Source organism: Giraffa tippelskirchi, chromosome X (assembly GCF_054371585.1).
Source record: "Giraffa tippelskirchi isolate mGirTip1 chromosome X, T2T-mGirTip1v1.2.pri, whole genome shotgun sequence".
NCBI classification, from domain to species: domain Eukaryota; kingdom Metazoa; phylum Chordata; class Mammalia; order Artiodactyla; family Giraffidae; genus Giraffa; species Giraffa tippelskirchi.
This window is the reverse complement of record NC_137289.1, coordinates 54,436,213-54,448,254: the sequence shown is the minus strand read 5'-3', so window position 1 is coordinate 54,448,254 and position 12,042 is coordinate 54,436,213. Positions and strand designations below refer to the sequence as shown.

The window sequence follows — 12,042 nt, the reverse complement described above, 5'->3', positions numbered from 1 at the left end:
AACTGGTGGGGAGAAACCAGCAAAAATAATACAGGTTTCACATGTATCAAAGAAAAAATGTATTATTCAGCACTATATATTTGGGAAAAGTTATTAGGCCTCTGGTATAAACAGAGGCATACAGTGAGGTACTTTATAATGTAGTCTCACTGAAAATACTACCTGCATTTAAAATAATGATGCTTAATACTAACTTATTGAAAGAGTTACACAGGTTGACAACCTCACTCTTTATCTTGGCTGATGTGAAAGCTTTTGGGTCTTGCTTCTGCCTCTGGCAGATGTAAGAATCTGTCGGTGTTGTCTGCCACAGAGATTGAGGCTACAAATTTTTTTATTTAGCCAGGTGTGTGTGAGGGGAGTAGGGGGCTTTCTAAACAGTGTGTAGTATTACTTGACCTACAAAAACCTTCCCTGCCCCCTTCAAGTCCTTGACTTCATAGTTCATAGTTCATAGGGATAAAATTATTTTTGGCAGGACTTTTGTTTTCTATTGACTATTGTAAGGGTTCTAATTGATTCTGATTAATAAGCTGATCAACAGTTAACATAGATTTGTTGAGTCCTTGTGAGTGCAGGAAACCATGATTTATTTAGTTTTGACTTTGGAAGCTGCATTTTTGGTAATGAATCCTTTGCTTTTGTGTTTCATCAATGGATGAACAGGAAGGCATGATGGTGGGAAGAATCTACTCTGGAATGTTGTCCATATTTCTGAATTCTTTTGCTTTCCTCTTTACCTCTTCACTGAGAATAGAGGTAGGTAATGGAACACATTCAGAGAATATTGAAAGAAAGAAAATGTGGAGAGTAGCAAACAGAGTCTGCAAAATGTCCTTCCCCTCCTTCTTTTCTCTTTTAACCTCATGCCCTAAAATCTGTAGATTTGTAATTCTAATCAGTGCAATCTTGGTAAATATGGAACAAGACAACTTGCTGCTTATATAGTATTTTCTGTGGTTCCTTTGGTACTTAAGACAATTTTACCCTGGTCTTCAACTCTTTTTTTAAGGTGTCTGTTGTCTGTGCTTCCCCCAAAGTAGATGCTCTGTTTGAAATTCTACACAACAGAGGCTTCCTTTACCTCAAACTTGGAACGAGAAACCTCAGTCCATTGACCACAGTACTTTGCTCGTCATATTGGATACAGTTTACAGTTCCCTCTCTCTAGACTCTAACATGAAGGGGTTGGTGGGCATATCTAATTTTATTCTATGTGAGTAAATTGTATACAATGTGTTAAATTCCCATGATTGTGCATTTCACCCCTGCCTCACACTTTTTAGGTCACAGACGTCAGATTGCCTGGAAAAGGATTTTATTACTCCCCAAGGACAATTTACTTGAATGGTGTCCAATATGTCCAGCTATTAGAGAAACTATTGGCAATGAGTAGTTACAGATCCATGCACAAAAATTTTTTTGCATGCCTCACTTCAGAAGTGACTAGGGATCATCTGACACCAGATGTATTCTCCAGTCATTTGTCATTTCAATGTCAGCACAATCACATGACTGTTAAAGAACTGAAGATTAGAATAGTGAGGAAAGTCTAGCAAATGCAAGAATGTAATCAGACATAATAATTTTTACCTTAAATTACTGAAGGAGTTCTAGGATTCTTGAGTGAGAGAAACAGAAAATTGAGCATGAAAAAAAATGCAAAGACAATTTGATATTTGAAGCCAAATTCATAAATATAATTTCAACAGACATGGCTGATCAACCATATGCATGATAATATTTTTCATTCACTAATGTCTTTCTCTGGTGAAATAATGCAGGAATAACTCACACAGAGATCCCCATAGTCTTCCTATGAGTAGAAGAGGAAACTGAACTAAAAGCTTTTGAAAGATTTTTTTCTCTTTCATGTCCACTTAATCATCTATAGATTTTTCTAAAGCTTCAGCCAGAACTAGCTCAGTTTATAATTGTTTTTAAGTATTTCACATGTACTCTTAAGGATCCTGCTCACTTTCTCTTAAAAGGCAAACAAAAGCTACAGGATTTGGTTGCTTCTACTTTTAGTCTTAGAGTGCTATTTTCTCCATTTGATCAGTTGAAAAACTTTTGTATTTTTATGTTTTCTAATCTCTGCAGAAACACTGAGATAAGATGGACTCAAAAGCCTAAATGGTACTCATCCAAAAATGTCCCCAATCTCAGAATCTCAACTGCACAGCTGGGTTCTGTTGGTCACATGTCAGCTTCAGAGCACATCTGTTCATTCCTAAAGGATCCACTAGGCCCCATGAACACAATGTGCTCTGTGTATAGTACTTTACACCACAAAACTCAGCAGCTGCACGGGTGAGAAAATCTCTACTTCTCAAGTTTGTGTCTCTAGGCGGTTTGAGTAGGGTGTTTTCTATCTGGCTTTCTTTTGGTTGCCTGTCACTTCTGACATTCAGATGCCTGTTGGCAACAAAGTTGCTTTTGCTATTCTACTACAGATGTTTCTAGCCTGGGAAGAGACAGACCAAACTTTTACTGGAAAGTAGGAATTCTTGCCACATTCAGGCACCAAACCTGAGAAAACATAAGGAAGATTCTGGCCACAGGCGCAAGAATGGAAAGGTAGGTCACTGCCAGGAAAATAATGTCCAGATCTAAAGACTTCTCGTTTTAGCATTTAGGAAAAATATTTGTGTCAGATCTTCCCATCTGTGATGGTTCATGATGGCCAAAGGACACTTCCCTAGTAGGGCATGCAAGGAGGGTACAATTACATACACCTCACCTTGGAAAGTGACATCTTTACATTTGAGCTTTCTGAGAACTCATGGTCATGTGTGTGGGTGGTGGGGAGGAGAGAGGGAGGGGGACATAAGGTAAGGGAGACACATTCATGTACTTTTGAAACCATATGCATTGGAGAGATTTGTGTGTTGATGAGGATGAGTTGGAATACCATGAGAGTGGTGAAAAAGAAACTGAAGATACATCAAAAATGAAGGTGTTAAACATGAATGGGTTTATGTAAAAAGTTTCATTAGTTTGATTCATAGAAAATTATTGTTGTAGGTGAAGAATGATATTATGAAGTCTGCTTTTACAATCCTCAAAGGCCTCACTGCTAGTTTTTAGAGGAAGGAGCAGTCTTGGGTCAACATGTTTTAAATGAGATGTGAGGGACAAACACAGCTTATAATATTGTAACTAGTGCCCCCCCCCACAGGAATGTGTCTATATTTATATAGCATAACCTGTTAAATCTGTACCAATGGCTGTGACTACAGACCATAGAAGCTTCTTTAATAACACATATACACCAAGTCCAAAATGTTCTACTCTGTCATTCATGTGTAAATCAAGTATATTATTCATATACTTCATTGACTTCCTGAATGCGTGCTAAAAATGCCAAGGAAAAACTCGTTAATCGTGACATGGTGACTGCTCAGCCAGCTCTGAAATGTTGATGGAAAGGAAAAATCGTCAAAGGGCCTTTTTAAGAAATTCTGCAGGTTACACTCGCAAATCGGAATTCAGAGAACATGAATTTTTTCATTCAGGAAGGAAGGATTAAAATCAAACACCCTCCAGTGGTTGCATCTGAAAACTGCATAGTTGTCCTTTACTTGTAAAAGCAGCCTTCCTGTGTACCACTGAGTACCCAGGATCCAATGCCCTGCTTTGTTTAATTGTTGTATCATCTCAAAAAATTAAAATGATCTTCTATGGACTATAAAATCTCTCTTCATCCTAATAACATCATCTTGGGTATTTTTATATAAGTTCTTTAAATGCCAGGATAAATAAGGCAACAACCGCCTATTATCCCTTATGTTGTGTATTATAGTCCTCAATTAAAATCTTGTACTTTCATGCTAGGAAATACGACTTGTATAAGCCTCACATCCCATGGTCAAGCAGGACATTCAGGCCTGTCTATGATACACCAAAACAACTAATCAATTTCAATCAATTTAGCCAATCAACTAGCTGACTCAGTGAGGTATAAAATATTCTACCACCTGTTTGGCTAAATTAACACAGCATGTTGATTCAATTGACCTGTCAAGTCATCAAAATGAACTGAGAGAATGAAGAAAACACAATTTGTGGATGCATCTCTCTTGCTTTCATGATCTCTGGGTCTCTCTCTGACCCATGCACACTAGGTGCTGCTTTATATAATAAGCTGCTGCTAAGTCGCTTCAGTCATGGCCGACTCTGTGCGACCCCATGGACTGCAGCCTACCAGGTTCCTCTGTCCATGGGATTCTCCAGGCAAGAATACTGGAGTGGGTTGCCATTGCCTTCTTCAGTGCATGAGAGTGAAAAGTGAAAGTGAAGTCGTTCAGTCGTGTCCGACTCTTAGTGATCCCATGGACTGCAGCCTACCAGGTTCCTCTGTCCATGGGATTTTCCAAGCAAGAGTACTAGAGTGGGGTGCCATATAATAAGCGTCCTCTATTGAGTCTCAGGTAAAGTGGCTCACCTGTGTTCCAAGTTGTCCCTATTTCTTTTCCTGATGTGCACAATGTTGAAGTATTGCTTTCTGGGTCAGAAGAAAGATAATCAAAGTTCACATGTTCAGACATGAAGGGTGACATTTTTAAGTCACTTAGTGGAGTTGATAAAGACTGTCTATTGTGGTGTCAACAAATTTGTAATGCAATAAGGCAGAAATTGAATCCACACTGAATCCTACTGAAGGTGACTTGACATAGAATATAAATTCCACTTTGGTAATGGTATTATCTGAACACAATTTAAGACACTATCTAAAAACTGATGTTGCAGAATTTTGATAGTTAATGAGATGCTCTTGGCAAAAATGCAAAAAAAATACATAGTAATCTAATGAATTAAAAAATACTAAGGGGATATTTTTGATATTTCACTAATGATCAACCTCAACCTCTTGTAGATATTCTTTCTAATATCTGAAAAAATACACATTAGGACTGAAACTTTTCCTATGAATTACTCACATTTGCTTTCAGCAGAAAGCTCCTTTTTAGCTTTCTTATTCACTTGTTTAAAAGGCCTTTCAGATACTGTCATGCAAATATTAAAACTTTCATTTATTTCGTTTCCTCTTGTCTTAAACCAACACTATTAAAACAAAATCAGCAAGCATCTGTTTAGCATCTACTGAGCTCAGGTATTCTGTTAGATTGTAACAGGGGTATGTAGATGAATGAGAGACAGTCCCTGCCCTCATGGAGCTTACGATCTTACTGCAAAGATAAGACATACATAGGTAGAAAGCTACATGCAAAAGTAATACAAAATATCACAGGAATACAAAATTTATAGTCAAGAAAGTGATTATACCCCATGTACTCTAGAGTTAGAGAAATCATTATGGAGTTTTCACAGAGGTAGTGATATGGAGAGGAGAAATAGGATTTATAAAGGTATAGAAGACTAACATGAACAAAAGCATTGCAAGGACATACAATGTACATGAAAGGCATAGTTTGGCTAGAGTATAAGGAATGGGTAAGGGAAATGATAGGAGAAAAATTTAGGAGATAAATCTGGGCTGGCACTAGACTGTAGAAGTGTTTAGCTAAGGGTTAGTAGATTTAATCCTGTAAGAAATGGTGAAGTATATAAGATTGTTGAATAGGGGAGAGACATGATGAAGGGGGTATACATATTAGTGGGACTAGATGGATGAGAGGAAAAATAGGGAAGGCAAAGAAAGAGTAATCGGCATTGGGGAATGAGTTGATTAGGGCCTATGCTAGAATGGTGGAAGTGATCATGGAAAAGATACAAATGGACACTGGATTTGGGGGAGAGATACCAAAGAATCAAAAATGACTCTGAGGTATCAACATGTTCCTTGGGGCTCAATCAATGTAGAACTGGCATTTCAAGTCATGAAAATGAAGGAAATTACAGAAAGAAAAGAAGTGAGGACCAAGGCAAGAAATCTGAGGAAGTCTTACATTTGTTGAAAGTAGTGTACCAGTAAATATTGTCTGGTTTCTTCCTATGAATGTGTAAGTGTGCATGCTGCTGCTGCCGCTGCTAAGTTGCTTCAGTTGTGTCTGACTCTGTGTGACCCCGTAGACGGCAGCCCACCAGGCTCCGCCATCCCTGGGATTCTCCAGGCAAGAACACTGGAGTGGGTTGCCATTTCCTTCTCCAGTGCATGAAAGGGAAAAGTGAAAGTGAAGCCGCTCAGTCATGTCTGACTCTTCGCCACCCCATGGGCTGTAGCCTACCAGGCTCCTCGGTCCATGGGATTTTCCAGGCAAGAGTACTGGAGTGGGGTGCCGTAAGTGTACATACTCATGTGCAAACCCAAACATATATGGAAATATATGTACGTGGAGAAAAAGTGATGAACAACCAAAACTCAGTTGTTTCAATTTGTTTCTTGCCAGCTAGTGACCATGGTGGACTTCTGATAATTTGGATTAACATTATTGAGGAATAAATAATGATCTAGAGGAGTGAGAACCACACAGATCTAGGTTCTAATTCCATCTCTACCATTTGCCAGCTGACTCATACTGGACTTCTTTCAGGTCCTATTTCCTCATCTGTAAGATAAAGATAATAGTGCCTGCTCTTAAGGATGGAATGAAACAATGTATCTGAAAATATTCTATATACAGTCAAATACTGAAAATATAAGCTTTTTAATTTTGTTATCTCTTGTGTATAAATTACCATATTCTGATTTGTGGTTACAGTTTAATTTCCTCTTCCCAAGGATGTTCATATATACATGCAAACTAATTCTAATACTTTTAGTTTCCTGCAATGACATTTTAAGCTCTTTGAAGGTAGGGGCCATGTCTTTTCTGTATTTATCTTATACTACCATGTACAATACTCTGAAGAGTAAAAGGAAAAAAGTATATTTTTTTTACTTGAACCTGAATTTATTCTGAAGACTCAAATATAACTTTCAATATGTAGCATAATTGAAAAGTGGCACTCAAGCCCTCCCTGTAGTCTAGAACTTCTTAAAAAGAATTTAAATACACAGTGAGGTGCCATGCCTCATGCCTCATACACATTTTAAAATTTCATTTATTTATTTTTTAATTGGAGGATAATTGCTTTACAATATTGTGTTGGTTTCTTCCATATGTCAACATGAATCAGCCATAGGTATCTTTATGCCCTCTCCCCCTTGACCTCCCTCCCACCTCCCACCCTATCCCACCCCTCTTCGTTGTCTCCCTGCATCATACAGCAAATTTCCACTGGCTATCTCATTTTACATGTGGTAATATATGTGTTTCAATGTTACTCTATAAATTTGTCCCGCTCTCTCCTTCCCCCTCTGTGTCCACAAGTCTGTCCTTTGTGTCTGTGTCTCCATTGCTGCCAAGCGGATAGGTTCATCAGTACCATCTTTCTAGATTCCATATATATGAGTTAATATATGATATTTGTTTTTCTCTTTCTGACTTACTTCACTCTGTATAATATCCACCATATTAGAACTCAGTCAAATGCATTCCTTTTAATGGTTAAGTAATATTCCATTGTGTATATGTACCACAGCTTATTTTCCCATTCATCTGTTGATGGACATCTAGGTTGCTTCCATGTGCTAGCTATTGTAAACAGTGCTGCAGTGAACATTCGGGTACATGTGTCTTTCAGTTATGTTTTTTTTTTTTTAAGTGGATTTTTCTGTAAATCTGTAAATGAGTATCAAATCTTAAATTCAGAGTTATTAGTGCCAATGATTGTAGGTATAAGTAGAAACACAATGACAGAAGATTAGTTTTGGAACTGAAATGCATTGAAAATCTGAAATGAAAAAAAAAAACAATCTGACTTATACAATTTTTAAAGGATCTTCATTTTTCTAAGAGCACTAAGGCAATATAATAAAATGTACAATTAAATCACAATCTTAAAACCATACCTAAAATATAAGTGAGAGTGCCTTTAAAAAAATTTGGATGCTAGAAAGTCATAACACAGGCATTGGGGAAAATTTTGAATTTAATAAAATCTTCTGTAAGAAAAAAACTAAATACTTGGCTCTGACATTTGAAGTCTCCATAAAACTTCTTAAGTGAAACCAAACTTTTAAAATACAAAACTCAAAAGTACTTACTTCCACTTGGAATTAGGTCCCTTTCTGGGATGAATAGTTTATATCCATAGTGTTTTTCCAGCACATCTGGCAGTATTTCAAGAGCAAATTGCTCTTCTTCAGGGTTGTCACAGTCTAAAGTATCTTGGTCCACTTTTGTGTAAGAGAGATAGGCATCATATTCCTTGTTGTCTTAGATACAAAGAAAAACAAGAGGGTTGTATGTATGTTTAGCAGGTTCTCTTTCGAGACTAAATATCTGTAATAATTAACAGGCTAGAATAAGCAGTATAATTAATAACCATCATTAACAATTAGAAAAAATAAGTCACATGCCATGCCGTAAGAAATCTAGTACATTTCAACACAATCCAGTTATAGTCACGGGATATGAACTGAAATTGCTATGCAATGGGCAACATAGAGTTTTGACAGAATAAAAGAGAATTATTTGTAACTTTTTATGTGAATGATTAGCTCAGTGTGTCTGAATGAGGACTACATAGACCAAAGTCATGAATCTTAACTCTTTCTGTGCCAGTTGGCTTGGCTCTGTTACTTGGTCACAGACTATACCTTGTTTGCACAAATATGTGTAAGAGATCCAAGAGAGGCTGGGCCCTAGAGTGTGGAAGATCGAAATAATCTAGCCTCACTCCTGGAGACTCGACTTGCAACACATGCCATACTTCCAGTTGGTTACTGTCGTCATCCTCATATACAAAATGCAGTTCATTACCAAATATTAGAGACAGCAGCTGGGTTTTATACAAGTGCATTGCCTGTTATTCTTGTTCAATCCATGGCCAACTAATTTGACACAAACTTCCAAAAGAAGCCTTTGTTTAAAAAATATATATCCTTCCAATATTGCCAAATTAGGTTTTCTCTTCACCCATTTAGTCAGAGAGTTAACTGTACTTTAAGAATGTATTTTTTTCCTCCTTTGCTGTATTGGCTCAGAGCCAGTCTCCTCAAAGAGAACATATGTATGTGTATACACACACAGAGTTTTTCCCTGATTTTATTAATGAATACAGCCACTCAAAGTATTAGTCCCCACTGGTTTTAGAGGGGACACACTGGAAAAGTTACAGTGGTTTTTAAAATTCCCTTATTTATAGAAAAATTTTTAATGTGGTGAGTCTAGACTCATATGGAACTATTAGTATTTATTAAACCTAGTTACTTGCAAATAATTTTAAAAGACCAGAAAACATTTCAGATTTTGTTTCTAAAGCACAGAAATATTTTCCATTAAAACAGACCTGACTAGATTATAGTTAAAACCTGACCAAAATATACTTTACAGAATGAAGCAGCCACTCATTTTCCTTATACCATTAATAACTTGGTTCTAACTGCTAAAAGAGGTATACATGATAAGCACATAAGGAGATATAAATATCCTATGGGTTCCAAGGTAGCTCAGTGGTAAAGAATTTGCCTGCCAGTGTAGAAGACTTGGGTTCAATCCCTGGGTTGGGAAGATCCCCTGGAGATGGAAGTGGCAACCCACTCCAGTATTCTTGCCTGGAGAATCCTATGGACAGAGGAGACTTGCAGGCTATGGTCCATGGGGTTGCAAAGTGTTGGACATGATTTGGAGACCAAAGAATAACAACAAATACCCTATGGTAAGGAGCACACACGACCCCTTTGACTATTGTAGTGATAACTGAGTCAGGATTATATTGTTCTAATTCTAGTAAGGTTCTAGGCTTCACTACCCCCACATGAAAGGAACTCTGATTATTTATGTTAAGATGGTGCTTGAAGCCAGGAGGCTTCCCTTTAGCCTGTCCTCTAGCTAGAAAAGACTTGTGTGAACCTTGGCTGGGTTACTTGATTGCTTAGGAACACATGCACATGGAGGACTGCCCCAATAGTTGAGATCACTTGGCTTACAAATGAGGCACATCCCACTGTTATGCATAAAACACCACTTGGAAGTGAGAATGTTCACAAGCAATGCTAATGTAAGAACCTACTGGTAATCCTAGCACCTCTGCCCCTGTTCCAATCAGGCTCAGGATGCACCTGCAGGCCCTTGACTTTCTCCAGCTATAATTACTCACCTGGGACTGAGAGTTCCCGATGATACACAGCTGGAAGAATAGGCCAAAGGACAAACAGATCCATTTCTATGAGCAGAATGTATTTCATCTTTCTTGATAGATGGTGTTGCTGCCTCAAACTCCATGTCAGACTAGACCCTAGTTTCCTCTGACTTTGATAACTCTAACTCACAAACCTCTCGAAATTCAACTACTTATTAATTCATTCAACAATGTTTTTTGTTGGGCATCTACTATGAGCTAGCCATCCACAATGACTACCTGACTCTTTTACCCATCTGGCCAGAACTTCTAGACTCTTGACCCATTGCTTGTCCAGACTATGACTGTTTGCCCTCCAGCTATGCCTAATCTCCACATTCCTGGTCCTATCCTTACTTGCTTCACCTATACACTAATATAGATGGTGTTTTTGTTGTTTTTTAGTTGCTAAGCCATGTCCAATTCTTTTGAGACCTTATGGACTGTAGCCCACCAGGCTCCTCTGTCCATGAGGTTTCCCAGGCAAGAATACTGGAGTGGATTGCCATTTCCTTCTCCTGGGGATCAAGATTTTTTTTTTCAGAAAAATATTGCTATATCTCAAGTCAAGTTATGACAAAAAACATGGATGTCTTTGTGTTAACCCTCAGCATGTCTGGATAACAAATTGTACATACCATTCTAGAAATACATCATTCTTTGGAAAATGGTTGCTCCTGGTTTCAGTTATGTCCCTTGAAGATGAACTAAAGGTGAAGAGCTTATGGTAACTGGCAAGAGCAGGAAGAGAGCTCTCAAAGCCACTATGTCAGATGTCCCAGAAGGCCTAGGATGCCAGCTAGTGAGCAAGCAGTGACACAGATGCCACAGTTTAAATAGTGCTCTTCAGCTCTATGTAGACAGCCAAGAAAACCTCATGAATAGCCACAGCTGTTGCTCAAAAAAAGGAGCAAGACAGATAAAGCAATATCAATGATACGATACGATGCAAATAAAGGTTAATAGCAAGTCCTAAAAATTGTTTTAAAACCGAATGGCCATTCAGCAACACCACTTTGTTATGAGAGGCTAATGAGCCTTCCTCTTTATTAAATCATGCTGACTATGCCCATCTGAGAAGCCAGAAAACAGCACAATGCATTATAAACGAGAGGGCTGGCACGGTCGTCACCATAGGTATGTTATTCCCAATGAAGAGAGAAGTTATGACGAAGGGAACCAAATTGTCTGTGGAAGAATTTTTCTGTTGTCACACTGTCCTTCCCATTTTAAATTTTCATTTTTATCCTGTTCACCATCAGGAAGTGGTTCCTGTTTACAATGCAGTTCTTTTGGGCCTCTGCTAAACATAGTACTAAATCCTTTAGCTTCTGAAGTGCAAAGACTGTGTAACTTTGTGGATTACTATGTCCCCAATGCTTACTATACTACCAGTGTGTGTATGTATAGGATTAATCCAGATGAAGAATATATTTAATATGTAAGTAAATACATCATTCATGGTGCTTGGTACATAGTAGACACTTAGTAAGTATTTAATGACTGCATAATCCAAAGGTCAAATAAATTAAGCAAGCATTGATGAATTGAAATGAAATTAATTATATCAAAGATGTTTAAGAAGTCAAAGTAGATTTTATTTTAGAAATATGGCATTTTATAACGACTTTCAGAAAATGCTACTATGGATATGAGTCAAAGAGAAAACATGAACAAAAAGTACATGGGTAAAACTATGGTGTGTCTTTGAGATGTCAAAATATTTAAATAAAGAAATGAAAAATTCAATAGGCTATCTAGCTGACATTTGGCATCATGAAACTGGATATATCTAAAAGGCCTTCAATATTCATTTATTCATCCTCACTATATACCTGCTGACTTTTTAGTATTCCATTCAGCTAGTACAGAGATTGTGTGTTTAAGGTCCAAGTTCCATGTAGGAATATA

At 37.6% G+C, this 12,042-nt stretch overlaps 1 protein-coding gene across 1 annotated transcript in view; it reads right to left on the bottom strand.

Annotated features, from left to right (window-relative positions):
• IL1RAPL2 (interleukin 1 receptor accessory protein like 2) overlaps positions 1-12,042 on the bottom strand; it is a 1,535,365-nt gene that overhangs the window by 5,726 nt on the left and 1,517,597 nt on the right. Inside the window, exon 14 of the mRNA XM_081566378.1 lies at positions 8,054-8,224. Within this exon, the coding sequence (XP_081422504.1) occupies positions 8,054-8,224 (171 nt within the window). The remainder of the gene's footprint in view (positions 1-8,053; positions 8,225-12,042) is intronic.